Source organism: Sipha flava, unplaced genomic scaffold (assembly GCF_003268045.1).
Source record: "Sipha flava isolate LNK unplaced genomic scaffold, YSA_version1 87_pilon_pilon, whole genome shotgun sequence".
In the NCBI taxonomy this organism is placed as follows: domain Eukaryota; kingdom Metazoa; phylum Arthropoda; class Insecta; order Hemiptera; family Aphididae; genus Sipha; species Sipha flava.
The window spans coordinates 686,719-709,724 of NW_020273629.1; the positions used below are offsets into that span (position 1 = coordinate 686,719).

General features: G+C 26.5%; 1 protein-coding gene across 3 annotated transcripts in view; it reads right to left on the minus strand.

The window, feature by feature from the left end:
- Positions 1-23,006, minus strand: part of LOC112693451 (alkaline phosphatase-like) — a 326,574-nt gene that overhangs the window by 103,600 nt on the left and 199,968 nt on the right. For all 3 annotated transcript variants that reach the window (XR_003149478.1, XM_025568541.1, XM_025568542.1), the window contains one exon: positions 15,233-15,407. Coding sequence is in view for 2 of the 3 variants with exons in the window: in XM_025568541.1 (XP_025424326.1) it covers positions 15,233-15,407 (175 nt within the window). In the remaining variant the exon portion in view is untranslated. The remainder of the gene's footprint in view (positions 1-15,232; positions 15,408-23,006) is intronic.

Below are 23,006 nucleotides of genomic sequence, written 5' to 3' on the forward strand. Positions count from 1 at the left end.
CCCACCGCGTACGTTATAATCATATCTGTTAATAAAGTAGTATATCGGTGTCGATATACAACAGTTTATTGAAGTTATTTTATTTAATATTTTTCCTTCAGCACGCCAGACATGTTCTGCTCATCCGATTCCTTTGCTCTTCATTACTGCTACTATGTCCGGTTGGTTGTATAGTTCGTATAGATCATCACTAGTTCTACGTTGTAGAACTTTACTATGTAAAGGTCACACCACTACCGACATCTAGTTAATTATAATAATAATAATAACCGACACCAGTTTCAACGACGTCGACCGACTAAGGCGATCGCCGTACAAAGGTCAACACGGACCAACGCTGCACACAACGCTATCCGAATCACCGAAAGATGGCGCAATCGGACCAAGCCATCACAACAGCCACCGAATACCAAGTTTACGGACGTATCAAAAACGTATCCGTCAAACGTTAAGTCCCTTAGACATAACGTTCACATCAACTTACATCGCACACCAACCATTGTACACGAAATCATAAGGTAAACCAGATAAATAAGTAAAGGCGTGCTCAATGAACAGCGGTGCTGTATCGGTACGGATAACACGAACATACAGATAATAGCGCCGCTGTTCACCGTTCAGCATCAGCATCGTCTTCCGACTACCACGGAAACAACTCATTGGTCACTGCTTTCACCCGTGAAAACACTTTGTACTAACATCCGCTTCTGGCACCATATTCTGAAGTTTAGTAGATGTTAGTGCATAGCGTGGAATAACGACTGTAGCATACCACGCCGTCCGCCGACCACCCACCGTACGTACCCTTATTTGCCGTCTACGCCGATCACTATTTAGCCGTCCGCGCCGAACGACAGCAGTACATTAACAACATACCGCAACCAGTCATATACCAGTCGTGTATCACGGGACAATCGCACACACCATCTCGTGGATATTAGAACTGACCAGTATATTGCTATATATTTCTAGATCTAATTATCTGATATAAAATTATAAATATATGTATTTTTTTTTTATGTACAATACATTTTTTTCTTGTAAACTATTTGTTTAGTTAATGTATAATAAAACTAGCTAAGGAATTTCAACAAAAAAGCACACAGCGTTGAGTTCTTTACAGTTGGTTGTATAGTTCGTATAGGTCATCATTAGTTCTACGTTCAAATTCATTGGTTTCCTCATTATTTTTAGGGCCAAATATTTGTCTTAGTACTTTCCTTTCGAATTTTGCTAGCTTTTTTTAATCTGTTTTTGTTGAGGGCCATACCTCGCATGCGTGCAAAGCAATAGGACTGAAAAGTACTTTATACATTGTTATTTTCTACTTTTTTTGAGAGGATTCAAGATTTAAAGAGTGGTCTTAGCATTCCAAAACATCTATTAGCTAGTTATTCTTCTTTGTATTTCATTGTGTCCATAATTGGTTGTGTCTAGTACTACTCCAAGGTATTTAAAAGTTTCTACTCTTTAAAATCTCATTTGTCCTAATACTAATTCTATTTGGTTGTAAATTCTGCGTGATAATATCATGTATTTTATCTTATTTTCATTGATTACTAATCCCATATCTTTACTTTTTTCTATTAGATCTGTTGTTGTCGTTTTTAGGTTTGCTTCGGATTCAGCTACTATCATAATATCATCTGCATATACCATTATCGTTACTTGTGTGTTACGCGGTGTAAAAGTGTTTTCCTATAAAACTTAATTGTGGCGCGTTGAACAGATCAGTTGACTACTAAAAGTGTGATTAGTGTGTAGTGTATTTGAAATAATTATATTGTTATTAATCATTTTGTAATTGCAATGAATCATCTTGAAAGAAAAAAGAAAATAATTTCACTGCTTATTCTTCGACATGTAATAATCGATGGCGAATATAAAGAATATATGATCCACGAACATTGGAATTTAAGAAAGAAAGTCGTTAAGATTTATAATAGACGAGAAAACGAAGGTATTTTCAAAATGTTGATATATGAACCACCTTGTTGATGAAGAACAACGATTTAAAAGTTATTTCCGAGTAACTCGTGAGATGTTTGCCTACATTTTGAACCAAACAAAACCCCGATATTGCTATAAAACGCTGCACACAACGTTTGTATCGGACTCATCATTATTTTTATAATATTAATAATACCATTGTTAAATACATCATATGACATACTGCACCTTTGGTCTCTTTTTTTTTTTTATCACTAGAGTTATTATTTTTCTCCTTTTTTTATTGCTGTGCGACATGCCGAGATATCCCTTTCCACAACAATAATTCATCTAATGTACAATGTTTTGATTCCATTATTTCAATATTAAATAAAAAACGCTACAAGATCTAATATACAAGATAACCTACTACACAAATACACGCAATGAATAACGTGTCAGAGACTAGTTTTCCGGGCTCCGTACAGTAACCATTGTCGATAATGGTTCCCCCCGAACTTTTATTTACCTCCAATCTATTAGAATTGAGACTGTCATTCGACCGTCTCAATCGTTTTACGATGTCGTCGTCCGTCGTTATCGCTAAATTCGAAAATAGCTCAGAATATATTTTCATTGAATCATACGTATTCACACCACGAGGGACATAATATTATACACACATACATATATATATATATTAGTAAAAATAGCTGACAACAGTATATTATTTATACATAGATTACACAAATACTTAAAACGCACCGCCACTGTTGGTTATAGATTTTTGGGCGTATTGCCCATTGTATTGTTATTCATTTTGAAATTACATGGTGATTAAGGTTATATAATAATTAAATCATATTACCTGTTAGACGTCGATAAGCCTAATGTGCTATCGGAAGCTATAAAACGTAACCGAAAGATAAGCACACGTGTTGCACAGACATGTGGTTCACAAAATACACCTTACCTAAACGGTACAATATTGTACTGTAGTTCGTATTTTTGTGAGCCTATATTAGTACGTCTTTAGCGATGGCTAACGAAATGTGTGTGTCTGATTTTAAAACTAAATTTGAATTAAAACTTAGTAAAATTACAAAAAGTGAAAGTAGTGCTCTAATAAGTGATATAATATACGATGAACTCATAAAAGAGGTAGAACAAGCGAAGGTCAATTCAAAGAAAATAACGAGCGAATACAGGAAACTAAATAGATTTGATGTACTCAGACTAAAAAGTTAATAGTTCTACCAAGTAAAACCAATGGTGAAATTATTTATTTTGTAAAATGCAATAAAATGTTCGATATATTGTACATGGATCATATAAATTGTGGTCATGGTGGTCGAAACCGAATGGAGCATTCAATAAAACAAAAATACAAAAATATTACCAGGGATATAATTTTATTATATTTACAGTTATTTGAAATATGTAATAAAAAACACGCTCATCCCAAAAAAGGTATAGTAATAAAACCAATTTTATCTAAAACTTTTAATTCTCGTGCACAAGTTGATCTGATAGATATGCAAAGTAATAAAAATGGTGATTTTAAATTTATCTTGGTTTACCAAAACCATTTTATTAAGTTTTTTTCTTTAAGACCTTTAAAAACAAAAACTGCAAGCGAAGTTGAATACAATCTTATAGATATTTTTTGTATATTTGCATACTACAATTAGACAATGATAGAGAATTTGTTAATCATATTATGAATAATTTAGTTTTAATGTAGGATAATTTAAAAATAGTACACGGGAAGCCACGTCATTCGCAAAGCCAGGGGAGTGTTGAGTGAGCTAACAAAGATATCGAGAAAATCATTTATGCTTGGATGGAAGAAAATCAATCTAGAAAGTGGAGTGAAAGTGGATTGAAATTTTGTCAATTTTCCAAAAATAGTGCTTATCATGCTGGTTATTATTATACTGGCATCAAACAATCTCTATATGAAGCTATGTTTGGAAAAAAAAAAGTTAGTTTTGGATTAAAAATGTTATTTTTACCTAATGATATAATAAACAATGTAAATGACTACAAATACTACAATTTGTAGAAAATGAAAATGAAAATGAAATGGAGGTTTTAAATGAAAATGAAAAAATTGTATTTAAACTATCTGAACAAAAACAAAATTTTAAAAGACCACGGAAAAAGGTTACTGATGGATAAGTGGCGCAAGCAAAAAAAATGAAATTAATGAGTGAAAATCAATTTCCACCTCGGATGTCGAAACGACAGTGAAAATTCCAATGCCTTGTGTTGATAGAGGAAAAGTCAATGCAAATAATGTGTTAGGTGTTATACTAAGTGTTACTGTTGATGAATTCTATAAAATAGAAACCAAAAATGGAATTTAGTCATCACTTTATGCCAGAAACTAAATATTTCAATGTAAGGAATAATTTACTAGTAGCAATGATGTACCGAATATCGAAATACCACTGAGGACTGCTAGTATTCAAAATTCATTAACTGAAGGACAAGGGTTAATTTTTTGTTCTTGCAAAACTAAGTGCACTATGAGACGATGCAAGTTTAAACAATAAAATATTTTGTGTAGTTCTAAATTTCATGGTTCTAATATGTGAAGCAATAAACAAAAATATTATTTTTTTATTATTACTTAAGTGTATTTAATTATATCTGTATAATATTTTATGATTATTATTTCTTTTGTACTTAATATTAGTGAAGTTATTTAAAACGCTACAGTTTGGCCCAAGTGAGGTTTAAATGTATTAATTAAGTTTATTCAATTATATTTGTACAATAATATTTATTTTATAATTATTTATATTTAATGTTAGCGAATGTATTTAAGATTCTACGGTTTTGCCTTTACGATAAAAATCAGTATACGATTTTGGGGGTTTTGCCTAAATGAGGTTAGTCATAACTAGGTTTGCCTGGTCAAAAGTCGAAATATGACATTTTACCCAAGGATTGTGGGCAGTTCGCGTTTTGTCCAGGCATTTATGAGGTTTGCCCGATTTCGGCTTTAATTATTAAATTAATTATTAACTAAAATTATTTTATTATTATTTACTATAATTGTTCACGCTTACTACAGTTGTTTTGAAATAATCATTTAATCCAGTTCTAACTTATTAGTAATAGTCGTGTGAAATTTGTTATACGAGTATTAAAATAACTAACGGATACATAACAGTGACATTTTACATTATGCCGTACATTATTCGGCTAAATGTTTTAATCTTCTTCCTTAAAACGAATATAAATATAATTTATTATTATAAATAGCGTGCTGTTGTTTAATTAAAAGCAAATTTTAGAAAGCCATTTAGCAACAATATTTTTACTTTTTTCTGTTTCTACTGCCGTAATAAATAACTCGAAAACTCATTTAATCGTCAACTGTTCAAACAGCTGTTCAAACGGAAAAAAAAAATTGTAATCCACTAATGTACTATCATAGATTATTAAAAACAATGAGCATATTACACACTTTAGTATCATTACAGCAGGCACTTGAAGCAGCTAAGAGATTCTCATTAATCGATCTTTTTAATCCGCTTCTTAAACACTCAAAGTAAATAGGTGCCATAAACACATAAAATATTATGCTATATTGTTGCCAGATAAAAATTCAAAAACAATTTTTTTTTTTTGCGAATCAGGTGGTTACTTTCATTTCATAGAGCACCGATGAAATGTTTCGATCCTAAAACTATACACATTAACAATTTATCTCTCGCTTATCATCCGAATAAAACATCTAACACATTAAATCAAACACTATCAAATTTTGATAAAGATAAATTAATTTTTATTAATTGTAAAAAAAAAACCTATTAATATCATAAATGACAAAAAATGTCTGAAAGAAGGGTTTATATTTATGCAAAACGTAGTACATCTTATCAATTTAATATCTCAAAAACACGTGTGCAGTATCCGACCGCTGGTCCGGAGTGGCGTGGTCTCGCGACGCCGTTCGTCGACGATGGACGGTTGCGGATTGTGTGACGACAATTTCGCAGGACCCGCTCGGACGACGATTTTAACGATATTCCTGTGCATGCTGAGCTTTCTAACGGTCGTCATAATGTTGTTCTAGGCGTTGTGCGATTGCTGCACGTGCCGTTGAAGTGCAGACTACCAGGACACCGGTGCAGGAAACAAGTCACCGGGATCGGCAAGTCGACACAAGTCAGCTAGTGACATAACTGTCAACTGCGATTAAATTGAATCGCATATGAATTAGACGTATTTACTCTTGAAATCGTTTCAAAATTCAGCCAGGTTAATATTTAATAACTGCGATGTAGAACCTTTGAAGTACGAAATCACCGGGCCTTCTGAGAGAAACACTTTTCAGAATTTAATTTAAATTTATTGGAAAACATCTAAAAGTTAAAAACAAATGGTTTCGATATTTTTTTCCCATTCTGTTTTTGGTACTACTAATGATTTAATTACGAAAATATATGTTTCACAAATTTTTCGTGATAGCACGTTAAAAATTAAAATAATTTACACATTTTTTAATTATGTATAATTTTTTGTTCATTGCAAAATGTGCAGATAGTACCTTATAGCGAGGCTATGATAGTTAACAAAAACAGCATATTTCATGTTTAAATACTATTGACAATAAGCATACCTACAAAAGATATTTACGCTAATCAATCTTTTTAATTCGCTACTCTAATATTTAAGTTATAAATAAGTACCTTGAGCACACATTACTCAATATTTTGATTACATAAAAATGTTCGATAATATTTTCTAGAAAAAAGAAAGGTAAGCTTTCCAAACCAATGAACAATGTATTCCACTTTTAGTTCTTTGGTATAATTTAATCATATATTTCTTGATTGGCGTCGTATAGGACTTCTAATCGATTAAACTTGAGTCGATTGAAAATTGATTCATAAATAATGTAATTAGATACTATTTTACCAAAACGTAAATGTTTTTTTAGTGCATGAATTATATTAGGTTTCAAAAAATAATTTTGTTTGTTTGTGCTTTGTTTAAAATGCGTTTAAACATAATAATTCTCTATTTTTTGTAAAAGGATGCATTTATTGTACTTTAAAAACCGAAAAAATAATAAAAATTCGTGCTCAAGACTAAAAAAGTTTCAAAAATGTACTTTTATATTTTTATTCATATCATGTCTAAATTACTTCTATTAGTTAAACAATTTATATATTGCTATACTTTTTTTTTTTTTTTTTTGTAGAAATTAAGTAGTTTGTTTTGAAATACGCATTATTATTTATTCATTGTTTTAAAAGTTATTTAATAAAAATATATATTTAAACTAAATATTGAATTATTGGTCGTATAAATGAATATACGCGTATAAGGCTAAAAACTTACCTAATGCAAAACGTGCATGTTACTTTTTTTTTCTTCTATACATAATTTATGTGTTGAAAGTTTAACTCTACTAAATTTTAATAAAGAGAGTCTAATAAATTATTTTGTATATTGATCAAATTAAATAACTACGAGTTGAAATGTTCAAATGGTGATCATGTCTAAACAATACGAGTATAGTGCTGTAAATACAATATTTTAGGATAAAGCATAATTGAGAAGAATATCCGAAGATTTAAATAATTTTATGTTAGTAAATTGTCGTAGACTTATGGTCTGAATAATTAATTAAAATTACATTTCTACGCAAGACTAGTAATGAAAGTTATATAACACTAAAATTAAATAAATATAATTGATTGTAACAGAATATTAGAACTATAGAACACACTCAAATACAATGAAATAAATAAATAAAAATATGAAATCGTGGATATTAAATTTAAATAGACTATGTCATCTTGTTCATAAGACGTGTAGTGATCGTTGTGCGGGATATTACGATCGATACCACATTAATGATTTAACGACGTAGCCACGTTCGTTATTTTGAGGCGTGATTGTGAAATAAATAATAAATACTTGTATTTTAACACTTATAAAAATTACTGCTTTTATTAATTTACCACGAGAAAAATAACAAACAGTTAAAACAAAAATAAAGAACAGTTTATTCTGGGTAAAGAATTATGTACTCCTGGCAATGTGGCTGTAACAATGTCCACGACGTGTAATAATTTATTTAAAAGGGAAAATGACCAGTCTAACACTGTCTATCATAACTACCTATCTACTTTTGATTAATGCCAAATGCTCTACCCGTATTTATACGAGTTCTAATGACGTAAAAGTAGTGTAATTCTAATATTACTTGCTTTTACTGTCAATTTAGCATTATTATGTTAAGAGGTGAAAACTATTTATTGTTTTTATCTTTGCCCTGAATTTCCTATGTGTAGGCATATTCATTAATACTTATACTAAATTATACCTCATTATTAAATTATACTGAGCATTGGGTTTACTACAGACGGTAAAACGTTTGTGCAGTATAATACGAGGTAATTCATAATTTAATTGGTACAAACTCGTTATATTATTGATTCTGTATACATAATAAATCTTTATACAATAATCGAAGTCGGTAAAATTTAAGTGTTTAAATATTAAAATTTCGCGTACGGATTTTTTATTCAGAGTTTCTGTGTTTCATCATTAATAGAGAACCATGTCTGAGTCTGTCCACTTTCAATTAAGTGCTCCGAGTAGTTTGAATAAAAATGTTTTGATTTGTGGTTTAGAATTCAATAGCTGTCACAAAAATGATTCTCAAAATCATTGGTTTTACTATAAACTTTATTTAGAAATTCAAAAATTAATTGCCTAAAAATACGTTGCTTATGACTTGTGTTTCTTTGAATAAGAAACAAGTAATAACTGTATCGACTGTAGAAAATAATTTAATAACTTATTACTAGTTATTTTAAATTATACTTATCGAATCATCAGATAATTTCCCATTAAATATATTAATTATATGTATAAATATATTACATACATCTTCATTACTTCAAAATATATTATGAAAATTAATAACTAATTAATAACTAACATTTAAAATTACAAATGTAGCATTTTTTTCAACATAATACAATTACGTTTGAATAAATATTAAATAATCTGAGATATAAATTTGTATTTTAAGTACTGCTTATTTTTATTTTACTTATTTAGGACCCTATTTAAGTTGACCAAATTGAACTGCTGTTAGATGGTACAACTGGATGCCTACCTATTTGTCATTTATGTTATTATAATTTACAAACATGTTATCGAAATATTAACAATTATACATAGACATTTATAAATTTAAATTATATTTCAACTGTTACTGATGAGTCATCAGTAATGACAAATAAATAAAAGGAAAATAATAATGCTACGATAGTATTTATATAACATATTGTAACATATTTTTCTAAAATTTGCGGTTTATTTTCTTGTAGTGTACAGTTTACAAATACCCTAATTCGGTTATTTAAATTTAAACCATTGAATCAAATTTGAACCAGGAACTATAAATGTAGGACAAGTTAATGTTATGGATGTTGAAAATAAATGAAATAGGAAATGTAAAAAATATAAAAGTACACTATACAAGAGTGTAATCAAAGAGTTTTTTTTCAGTTTTCAGTGTTCGGTCAGACAATTTAAGTTAGTATGCGCAAAATTATTCAAGCTAATGGAATCCAAAAAGGCCTACCACTTTGTTCGGTTTTAGTTTTTAGGTATACTTTTGCTTTGTAAATAACAACGAAATAAAAAATTAAAAGAATTTTAAATAAATATAACTTGACTTATTTTTGTGTAAAAAATATTAGACACATCGCTATTTTAACCGTACCATGATATTCTTTTTTCAGGCGAATTAATTGTGGAATGAGGTTCATTAAGAAGAAATCCTAATACATTTTTTTTTTAAATATGAATAAATAAATAAGGATAAATAATGCATAAACTGGTCATATTTTACAAAATTAAAATATTTATGTCAGTATAAGAATATTACATATTCAACTTATAATAATAAAAAAATATAATAATATTTCAAAAAAATACATTCGATTTTAAATCATAATTTAAGGTTTTAATAAAAGAAAGGTATGTGTTGGTTTTACCATGCTGTCTGTTTTTTGAGTCAGTGTACATGATTTTGACCAGGATAACTCTGATCATCGCCAAATAAAAAGTAAAACATAGGAAATAGGTTCTAGTTAGAATTTTGGACAATATCTTAGGAATTTGATAAGTTTTCTTAATAATTGCGAATAACTGATAAAAAGTTATTAGTAAAACAACAAGCTTTATGATAAACCGATTTTCGATAAAATCGATTATTTCTTCTCATTAAAAAATGATAATCGAAAAAACTTTAAATTTTTACTGAATGTTTATATCATCGTTCGCTAATGATAGTATAATTTTGCGAACAATGAATCAATACCATCAACGATTTCTAAATATCACTTGATCTAAGAGTTTCGTCTTCGTTTTTATATAAATATATATTAAATATTTGACCACACATTTTATCAAAACATTATATTTGTAACAATGTTACATTGTAAAATTTTAATATACGCAAGAGTGTATAATATGAGTATTATGATTTTCGATAATTTGTGTTTTAAATATTATATTTTCTATAATAAAGACTTTTTGGATCAAAATATTTTCATAATAATAGTCATAATAGGAATGTGCCGTAATACATTTCGTTAACTAAATTATAATTGCACTAAGGGTAAACCATGATTGACATTTTTTTTTACTAAGAAATGATTAAATCGAATGTTTATTCAAGTACATGTATTTCATTGAAAAAACTATTATTAAGTCACGCAAACACCGCAGACAAAATTGAAAGGTGTTTTGTTGTTCGACATTCAATTATTCCGTTTGAAGAGAACCATACACATACAACCTGATCTAGATTTATACAGACCAATAGATACGCTATTCTTCGAAATGCATTATCTTGGAAATATGTATGAGTAAGGGTCGATGTGCCTATAGCTCATAAGATTGACAGTACAAAGGTACGACAAGTTGTGGTCCACAACCAATGGGTTGACATAAAAATATATGTTTTTAGTTTTTATATTCTTAATTATGATTTTTGTGAAATAAACTTCAAATTAAGTTCATTCGTTGTCGAATATATTCATAACAAATACAACTTATATTACGTAAGAATATCTAACATGATTTTATAGTGGTTATTTACAGGTTTCATAAAAGTATTTTTTCCTCGTCCAATACTCGCTTAAAATAATCAGCAAAGACGTGTTTTTTTATGTTACATTTATGAGTACATACGAATAGCTTAGCATACGGAAAATAATATTGCTTTGTTTTTTTAATTTTTCTTCCAATATAAACTTACTACACCTGGGAAAAAATCATAATTGCTTAAAAATAGGAACAATTTACGTACTACGATGTAAAAAGTAAAAGAAAGATCAAAACTATATCTTAAAATTCAAAGTTGAACATAACGTGTACACCAACACTAAATCGTCTCTCCAAGTATTCGTTTTGTACTATACCTTCCATTAAAATAATTAAATATGAAAACGTTCTTGACACGACAGAACTAAGGGAGTCAAGATTTCATAAAAACCACATGATCACCAGAATCCATTAAATTCAAACTTGATTCGCTTTCACATTTCTAACGATCCACGCAGACCTTCAGAAATGAAATTGTAGTAGACTTAAACTAAAAAACTTCTATGAGGCAGAAATTCCACTAATGTGTGTAAGTCGAGTCTTGCGTCTTTCAAAATAATTTAAATAATAAATGAATTTAATCTACCTATATATTATGACGTTATAACGGAAGTATTATCATGGACATCATTGTAAAATTAACAAAGTATGTACACAGTATTGATTATCCATGGTGGTATTATTAATACAATATTATCAATTTTTTAATTTAATACAAATTGTTAGCCACCTAATTTAATATTTTATTTAATTAAATTTTCTATGCTTAAATAATATTTTGCTTAATCAAATCTATTTCGTAAAAAAACTTAATCAGTGATACATAAGCATACTATTTTAGATCAATGACAATAAACCATTGCTAGATTATGCAATTACTTACGTAGCAACATGCGTGAAATGATTTGATGGTATATTTTTTTTCGTAATTTGTATATTATGCATTTTACAGAAAATCAGAATAATGTTGTTTACAATTTCTTATGTTTCAAAAAACAAAAAATTGACAGTAAAATTTATATTGGACATCGAATGTCATAACAATATAAAATTATTACCATAGTCTATAGTTGAGGTTCTATATCTACAAAAATTATTATTACCTTAAGTTACAGTTGATTAATTGATTAAGGCCATAATAATTATTGTACTATAATTTACAAATTGAAATATTATTGCTGTTTAAAACTGTTAATTTTATACTATTGAATTCAATTTTTTTTTAATTTAAAGTTTAAAAATCACCTAATAAATTTTAATTAACTGTATTCATTTATACTGCCACATTTAAATGACATTAAATAATATATGTATACATAAATAACAGAATTGTGTCAGAATTGGATGATTAAAATATTTTTTGTTCATAATTCTTTATAATTTTTAAAATGATTTATTAGTTTTTGTAATTTTCCATGAATAATCTTTTTACAATTAAAATATTTCATAGTCAATTTTAACCAACACGATGAATACTTTGAGGTTTTTGAATTTAAATAATTTGTATAACTAAGTGAAAAAAAATTACGATGTTATAGTTGGAATTTTAAATTTAAAAGTTGTTGATATAGTTTTTAGAATTCGAAATTAAACGTGATTTTTTCGAATGTTTTCCGTATTTCATCTACTAAAATGTACTTATCAAAGACGTAGATATACATGGTATCATACAACAATTTCTAACAACGATAAAAATACATAAGAAGATATAATAAATGATAATAATTATCCACTCAGACGCATTAAAAATTACCCATTTTGGTAAAATACATGCTTTGCACCAAGTAGGTTATTATTATTTATTAGTTATTACAAAATACAATATTATATATTGTAATTATAAATGTGTAAAATATTATAATAATGTACTTATATAATATATAACATTAAATGATGTAAACTCCATTCGCAGAAGTATTATTATATTGAATATGCCACTTATCATTATAATTAGATTATTTATTATGAATTTGACTCTATAATTTTGTACTATTTTACTTTAATTTTATAAATAATTTTATATTTTATTAATGATTTTTTTTGTTGTTTCACGCACGACGGCTTTTTCCTATGAATTGCATACATTTGGTTATATTATATTTTTAAACTTTTAACTCAGTTGGTTTTCAACACGAATCGAAAACGTATCATTGCCATGTGGCCTTTATATCATCGTTTGAAAATGACGTAAAACTCGTATTTACTGATTATACCCAAATAATTAATACACACTTTTCCCTAAGAATTTTTAGTTATATTCCTATGTTTTTTAAGATCTTTAGACTTAATAAATAAGATAGGTTTGCATTCCATAGTGGAAATTAATATTTTTGTGTCAAAAACCATATATTTTTATTTAATTACAAAAAGCGACAAAGAGCAACTTTGACAACGGACGGCAGACGAATAAAAGTCGTATTTTGAGAAATATTACGCTTATTCACGTAGATCACTGATGAAACGGCGGTGGCACGATGACCATACGAAAAAAATCCGTTCACCATTCCGTGTGAAAGCAGCAATTATTTTCATGCGTTTACTACCGATTAAAATCCGTACGGAAGAAACCGTCATGCGTGAAACGGGCCTAAAAATAGTGTTATTGAATAAAACGCGTGTGAATCCTACTAGTATAGTGTATTTGAGTACTTCCATAGATTTGTACTTCATAAATTTACATATCATAATTGTTTATGCTAAAAATGTTCAGGTAACATTATTGTGCTTCGTAATTGTGTGTCATTCTCAGATTAATCTGTAATCATATTAGTATTGTTAGGTACTTGAAAAAGCATTAGTCTCCACAATAATTGATAGTACATTTAGTTACAACTATGTAAGATCTAATTTAAAACTAGAGTATCGTATACTATTGTATCCTTCTATACGAGATTACACGTAGTGAATTAATTATCCATATATTCCTATTGTGAAAACTACTTAGCGGGTTATTAAGGCAATTTTAATTAATTCAATTTTAATATTATACTAAATAAACTTTGTTGAGGCACAATACGTGGTGATCCATAATACGAAGAAAGTTATACTAAGGAAATATGTATCTACCCAAAATTACAATATATAGCGTATACTCTTTAGCTTTGAAATGATCTTGAACTAGGATTATACTAGTCGGTACATTAAACCTTTGATTAATTATGACCTTGTTTTTTCTTATACGATCTCACATGGTACTTCTGTATATTAATGAAACTAAATATTTCAATAGGTTTAATTCTTATTTTAACACAGCCGATGACATACTTATAACTGTAATATCAATAAGTGAATTTTATAAAATGTAGAATAAAATATGCTGCACGAAATGCTTAAATATTACTTTTTAAAACGTACTGAAATACGATCCAGCCAGAGAATTTTTTTCAGAGTTAAAATATAAAAGTTTGATAGTTCAATAGGATACTCAAATATTTTGCTCCTATCCGTCCCTCGATGCTCGACAAAAGGCAATTTTTGATTAGTAACTATTTATCGATAGTTTTTTTTGTCCAAGACAATATAAAAAAAAAAAAAAGAATGGAAGAGAAGACATGGAAAGTCGCAGACCTAGTGCCATATACCTACCTCAAATACTCTGTCATAGATGATCGATATAATATCGAGCTAACTTCGTATGAAGTTCAACAACATTGATTAACGACTACGAATTCTCTTGAGAAAATCAACCCATGTGTATAACACTGTATACCTTATGCCTAATATCGCGATGGATCTTATTTTAAAACAATAGTTTTGTACTGTGGGAGGTTCTTAAATTATTTTTAATAAAAATAAAATAAATATATTCATATTAATAAATAAATAAATAAATAAATAAATACATTTTAAGTGTGTGATATACATATATTGCATTCAATGAGTTTCAGGGAGTATAAAATTCGGTTTTTGCGAGATTAGATAAAATATTTGTTATTTGCACGAAGTGAGGGCAAAAACTTAATTATTATTGAAAATTGTACATTAATAAATGTATGTTTTTTATTTGTTGTAAAAATGTTTTCTATTTTTAAATTCTATTGATATTTATAATAAACACATCTTATCTGTTATGTAACTAGTTAAATCAATTCTGTGATTAGTCAGATGGAAAGTCAACAAAAATAATAATAATAATAAATAAAAAACATACCTTCTTGTTGGGCCCAGTCAGCTAGCGAATCGACTCTAGATGAAAAACTGGAATAACAACTTTCAAATTTTCCTTTTCCATCCAATCCAACTGTTTCGAAATTTGCTTTTACTCCACAAAGTAATGCAGTGGCACATGCAGACGATTCCCCAGTTTGAGCGTTTAGATTGTACGTCTGAAAAAATAAATTATATTTTAAAATAACCAGTTATAGAAACTCATAGCTTTTGGATAAATATCAATATTAAATACGTATATTATAAAAGAGAAATTAGAAACCGTTGTCGCGTGAAAATCGATTAACTAAATTTATTTATTGGATGTTTTGTCAATCCGTAATGATGGAATTGTAAATTTCAAATAAAAATAACTGGAACATTAACGGCATAATAAAACCATACGATGTTCATGTGATTGAAAGCTAGTATGCAGTATTCTATATTATTTATAAATTTACGTTGAGTCATAGCTATTTTACAAGCACTTATTTATCCAAATTAAATACTACATAGATACAATATTTTAGTCAATTTAAACACATGTTAAAATTATTAATTCAGGTAAATAATAAAATAGGTAGCAAATACTTTTAATCATATCTCAGAAATTTAAAATTTTGTATACTATTCTTTTAAAGTTGAACGAGTATTATTAAATCTTCAAAGTATAATTTTTATGCAGACTCAATAACAAAAGTCACATGTATACACATACGTATTAATAATTCAATGCATATATTTTATTATTGCATTTGATGAAATTATTGATTGGTTTTACAACTAACGCACTCAATGTTTATAAATATTTATAAATAGCCGATATCCTGATGCATATGTTAACTTCATTATATCATTTGGATAAGAAAAAACATTTTACTGCGTTTTTCTCTTATCGTACAATTAAAAATACTGACGACTTTTTAACGTTTTACTATCGTTTAACTTATGCACAGTACTTGCCGAAGCAAAGAGCTATTATCACTTATAATAATAAAGTATATCCAATATTTAAAAACTGATAGGTATCAATGAGAGTCCGTAATCAGTAGCATATAAAAAACAATTAAAGTTCCTCAAAAGTTGTACAAATCTGATTAAAAAAGGTATATTATATATGTTATAATATAATATTATATATGTCAATTATTTTTATGGTTTTTGGTTAAATTATTAAATTTTTGATAAATTAAAAAAAAATGAATTATTTGTAGCTATACATATGTGTTCAATTTAAAATCGATTGATGCGAAATCTATGTAAAAAAAAAAAAAATTTCCATCAATTATGCTAACACAATTCGTAATTTATTAAAGATAAACATGGTTATAAAATAATGCTATATTATTTGAAAATAAAATAATTTTATTATGAATATAAATTATACTATTTCACTTTCATAATTAAATAATTTTGAATTATTCTATATCTTACATGTAGTAATATGCATTAAATATTAATTATTAAATTATAACTATAAGGAATAAAAATATATGTTTGATTTGAGAAGTATAAGAAAATGCATTAAAATACTTTAAGTAATATAAAATATGATTCTTATAAATAATAAAATAATAATTTAATTATTATAATCAGGGCTTGAGACTTGTAGCATTTGCATATTTTTTTGTAGTTTATGAAAAGATAGCAGAGTAAGCAATAAATCCATTTCAGACAAAAATGAACTCAATTCTAAAAGTTTTTAGTGCATATTTTTGCATATTCTAGAGGTTTTGCTATTTTTTCGACTATTTTGCTATTTATTGCTAGTTAATGTAAAAATCGAAAACTCAGTCTTGCAAAAATACATATTTCGACCACTCATCAGTGATCAACAGTTTTGGGACGTTATAAAACTCATTGTCGATTGAAAAAAATATTCCTAAAATATCCCAATGCAAGTCAATATTGTGTTTATCGTATCTTTTATCTTAATGTTGTTGTTGTACAAAACATTATTAAGCAATAACAGATCTTTCAAGTTTGAAAATTTTCGGAAACATATAATAAGTGCAATTATGAAGGTACACACTGTAAGTTACTTTTTCATGATTTATTGATTTGAAATAATTATATTTTACAGATTGGCAAAATTTGACATATACAAATTAATGAGAACAGGAGAGTTTTTAGTCATTATTTGTAGAAAATTAACTGTAAAATTATATAAAAATTTTTCTTTAAATTTTAATATTTATAAATTCATAAATGTTTAAATAAAAATTTTAAATAAATAATTTTTAAAGTATATTTTCATATTTTTAGTGCATATTATAGCGCATATTTTACATTTTTTCGGTGCATACAATAGCGTATATTTCATGATTTATTAGTGCTATAAGTCTCGAGCCCTGATTATAATGTTATTACTTTTTTTTTTTTACTGGAAATATCATAATTTCACACTTGTATTTTGCTGCACTATTTTGGTATAGTTTTAATATGAAATATTAAAATATTAATATATTATTATTTCGACAGTAAATCATAATTAAAGTAAATTAAAATACAACTTATGATCTCGAAACAAAACGAGATTAATAACTCTAGTTTTATTTTAATGAAGATAGAATATACTAAGCGTATAACAAACTTATTAGTTTTCAATATTTAAACTCTGTAGTCGATATGTAATAGTTTTGAAACCTTTATAATTACATTTTATGATATTCAAGGTATGATTATATTTTTAGACTTCGTATAATAAAAAATTAAACCTGGAATTAATTATTAAGTATAACGTCTAGAGTTTGATATAATACACAAAACAAATTTAAATTAAATTACTAAAAAATATTTATGTTTGTTCATTCAAAAAAATTATTCTATAAAAATAAATAAAATATAGATTTTTTTTTTTTACCCGATAGTGCGGAGTGTGATGCACCCAAAATACTGCCTTCAAAATATCTACATATAGGAATACTCTTCATTTTCTTACCAAAATCCTTTGAAATATTTCAAATAATTTGTTTGTTAGAACATCAAGTTATTCCGAGTTGTATTAACTTAAAGAGTTATTCTTTAACTGAAAAATACACTCAAGTGAACAATCGAAGCCAAATTAAATTGTCGTTATTATTAAATTAGTTATCTATTGGATTTACAAAGTATTTATAGGAAAATGAGTAGGTAAAAGACAAAGTTCACTTGGTAATAATATTTTATGCAACACCAAAACTAGCTTTTGAACTTATGTAATGAAAAATTAAACTTAACGTTCACATTATCTGTTTTATAACGAGTTATTCACTCAAAGTATCATTGAAATTCACATAAATAATAAAACTTTTTTATTTTTTTTGTGTTAAATATTAGAATATGATCTATGTTAAATATCACAATATTACTTATTAGAACGAAGTTTAACTGATAAATCTGACAACTTGTCGCTCGTATCAAAGCTTAAAAAGCATATAGTTTGTTATTTTTTGAAATTAATACAAATATTATTATGAAAAGGGATGCATGAATTAATTGCATCAGAACAGAACAAAGCTTAGTGAAAAATGTAATTTATTTATTCTTTTTACAAGTGTAGAGGGTGTCCCAGAATGATTGGACAAAAGAAATAACTTACGTTCTGTTTAATATTTTATTTTTAATTATTATATACTGCGATAAAACAAAATTGCATTAAATTTTTTTTTGTTGATGTTTAGAACTCAAGTTTGAAAATTATAAATTTTATTCAACAGTTTAAAAAAAAAATCCAAAATAGTTATATTGTAAATCGGATTTTTAGAAAAAGTATGATTTTAAAATAACTTATTAAAGTTTAACCATTGTTTCATTATGAATTTTTAAGGTTTTTCAAAATGTAAATTTAATAATTAAAATTATTGTACAATTGTTGTATGTTATATCAAGATAAAATTGACTATTCCAATTAATTGTTCCTTGAAATCATATTATGTACGTGATTTAAAATATTCTGTGTGTTTGAAATTTAATCCAAACATAACCAAATTATGCTACCAGTATCATTATTATTGAAGTAGGTAAATAAGAGGGTAATTATTCGATTAACATTTAATAAATATAATTGTAACACATTTTATAGTATAGATTTTATATTGGTTTCCTTCGATAATAATCATCTAAAGCCATGATTTTCAACTTAAGGGTTGTTAAATATTGTTTTAGGGTCCTCAAATATTAGTTCTTTATTATAACGCTTAAAGCAATAATTGAGAAACAATAAAAATAAAATAATGTGTGTAATATAGTGTTCTATTCTAATAGTTCATATACTTATCTTAAAAAAGTTTGCACCTAAAATTACAGCTCTTTGTACCTTCAAATTAAAAATATGCATATAATTAGTGAATAATTAATAGAATATTATTATTGAATGCAATGTTAACTTTTTTCGTTTTTTTTTTTTTTTTTTTTACACAAGCTTCCATCAATATAAGTATTTTTTTTAATAAATAGTATTATTATAATAGTATTATGTTAATCATTTTTAAATTTTATTTTATTTTTTATTAAATCTTAAAAATTACCTGTTCGGTATAATATTTGTTTAACATTGAATATGTTGATTTATGATGATTGATTCCTTTTGGGAAACTTTTCAAGGCACAACCGAAAAGTTCTCATTTCGCACATATTACTATCATCTAACACCCTAATCATATCAGAATACTACTACAGTAACTATAAAGAGCAGGAATATTTAAAAAAAATATTTAAAAAAAAAAAATAAAAATAAAACAAGAAATTTTGTACAAATTGTGAACTTTATATTGTTATAATGATTGCTTAAAAAAGTAAGTAAGATTAAAATTAAATTTTCCATACCATTTATAGTATTATCAAAGTTATTTTAAGAAAAAATAAGTTATGTCGCGGTCGTTATCACAACGTCTCTATTGACGTCCGTGAGAACGCGACCGAACCGGTCTAGCTGCCGCCGGTGATGAGAGTCATCACCCTAACCAACGGTGGACAGTAGTATCAACATTTACATGACCTTCGTCAATGTCATTACAACATTAATTATTTTCATAAAAGTCGTGAGTAAATCAACATTGTTATTATTTTATGTATACAAATTGTACTTAAACGGTCCTAACACCTACAGTTACAACTATGTCAGTTGGAAGGGCCCCAAGGGTTTTGGACCAGCCTCACTTTTATGTGCACATTATTAAAATTTTTAATTATTTTTTTTATTTTTTGTTTGATAATCATTTTTTAAAACCCCTCCCCTAGACCTGACACTAATGTCAATGATGTTTTGAGCTACAGTCAAAGGGTAAAATGATTTAATTTCTAACATTAGGTAATCAATTTTATTTTTTTTTTTTTTTACAAAATTAATCACATTCATTTAACCATCTAAAAATATAATAGCATTTACAAATGGGCTGTATTATTCAGAATACTTTTGTAAATCTTATTACATTTTAGTAATTAAACAAATACAACGAAAAATTGCAAAAGAAAACATTCATAAAGTCACTTCAAATTTAATATGAAGAAAGTGGTAAATAATAAACAGGTCTTATGGTTAATACATTAATAAATTTGAATAGCACATATAAATAATGCTATACAAACTGGGCCCTTTAAATATATAACATAACATCATATTAATTCGTTAACATAATAACGTCTAAAATACAGTCAAAAAATGTATACAGAAAATTCAGTTAATATATTTTTGGTTTTGATTATTTGATGTGTACTTTTTCTATAATTTATTAATATAATTTGGTTTTCTATTTTGTGTACACTTAGTTGGTTATAAATTGTAAGATTTTAATTTAAAAATAACTTAATTAAATAGTATTAAATTAAACACATTATACATATTAATACCTATCACATTAAAAAAAATACATACTTGTATAATTACATAGATAATATTTTTTAACAATTTTTATTTCAATTTAACTATGATAATTAATACATATTAAATTAAGTACTTTTAAATAATACATGTACAATATTCCTTATTTTATTTTTTGATATCCGATACATATCTTATATATGTCACTGATACAAAATACAAATATATTTCTGATATATTATCATTACCTATTTCACTAAATATTGTATTGGTAACTAGAAGTATATTAATAATAATTATTGATATAATTATAGATTCATTTATGTAATTTAATGAAAATTCCATAATGATTTGTTTCTTGGTATTTATAAGTATGAAAATCCACTGGTTATTAATATAGACACAAATAATAGCTAAAAATAATAAACCTTGGAATAAATTACGTTTCGATCAGCCATTATACAATAATATAGGTAATAATTTTTTTTGTGATACACAATAATATTGTTAAATTTTTCACAACATTTAAAAAATCATAGAAAATTAACGGATCTACCTTTATAAGATTTTTAAACACCAATATTTTTTAAAAATTCGGTTTACAAAATGGTTACTTGAATTTTTTTTTCAAACTGATGAATATAATTTAAAATTTACAAATTTTAATTCTAAAATTCAAAAAAATCTTTAAATGCGATTTTGTTGTTGTGCGGGACCTAAGTATTAATAATAAAAAAAAAAAAATTTAAAAACAATAAATAAAACAAAAGTTATTTTGTAAGCATTTGTCGAATCATCCTTAAATACACTGTATATCTAGAAGCAAATTAAAGAGAGTTAAGTTTTTAAAAACTATATTCGTTTCCTTCTGCTTCCATCCATAGTTTTTGATAGAATACATTATAACTGTATAAATAAAAAAAAAATGTATTATTCTTCCGGAAAATTATTTTATTTTGGTAATTTATGTTGCGAACAATACTTTTAGATTTAAAATAGAATAATATTTACTTATGGGGAAATCAGAAATTTCAATTAGTATAGGTCGAAAGTTGTACACTCAAGATGAACATTTATTTTAAGAACTTTGATGAATATAAGAGGTCCAAAAAAGGTTTTTTCACATTTTCATATCAATATATTTCTTTTTTTCAGACTATGGGAACATAATTATAGCCTTGATATTTTTGTTACAACTACTTATATATTTTTTCGTACTTATTATTTCCTGAAGTGCGTACTTTATCAATATTTTATAAGTCCGTAATGCAAATCGAAATGAAAAGGTATAAACAATTATGATTCTTTTTTGTTGAACAGAGATAGAAATAAAAATGATTATGAATAACTTCGATATTTTCAATTTAGCATGATATTTTAGCTTTAAATATTTAATTGAAAAAAAAAAAACTCCAATAGTTTTACAATGTCAAATGATAGCCTATGACGCGAAGTTTGTTTCAGTCGTGTTCTTTACTTAGCTCTCCAATTGTCATGGGTCTACAGGTTTATATTAAATTAATTTCAAATGTATATTTATTTAAATTGATATAGGTCGTATAAAACAGGCGTTTTGAGAGGTAATTCAAAAAATAATAGTATGATGTATAATAAACGTTTCTAAAATTAATTTTCACTGTTTGACAAACAAATATTATTACAATATTATAATAAATATTAATACATATTAACAAATATCGAAATCTAATTTAAACACGGAAAATTATTCATGCTCAATGCTTATATTCTGTGTTTTTAGTCCTTTTTACCAAGTTAACGTTGAGAAGTATTCACCCTGCAGTATTTCTTTATTCATAGAACCAATCCTTTGACCCAAAGCGTGTTTATCTCATTTACAACGAATGGAGGTTTTGTCATTTGATTATTTTAAAATAAATTATTGTTGCTTTTGGAGCAAATTGTGTTACATAGTATCACTTACATAGTTGTTTTAGACTTAATAATCTCATAAATGTAG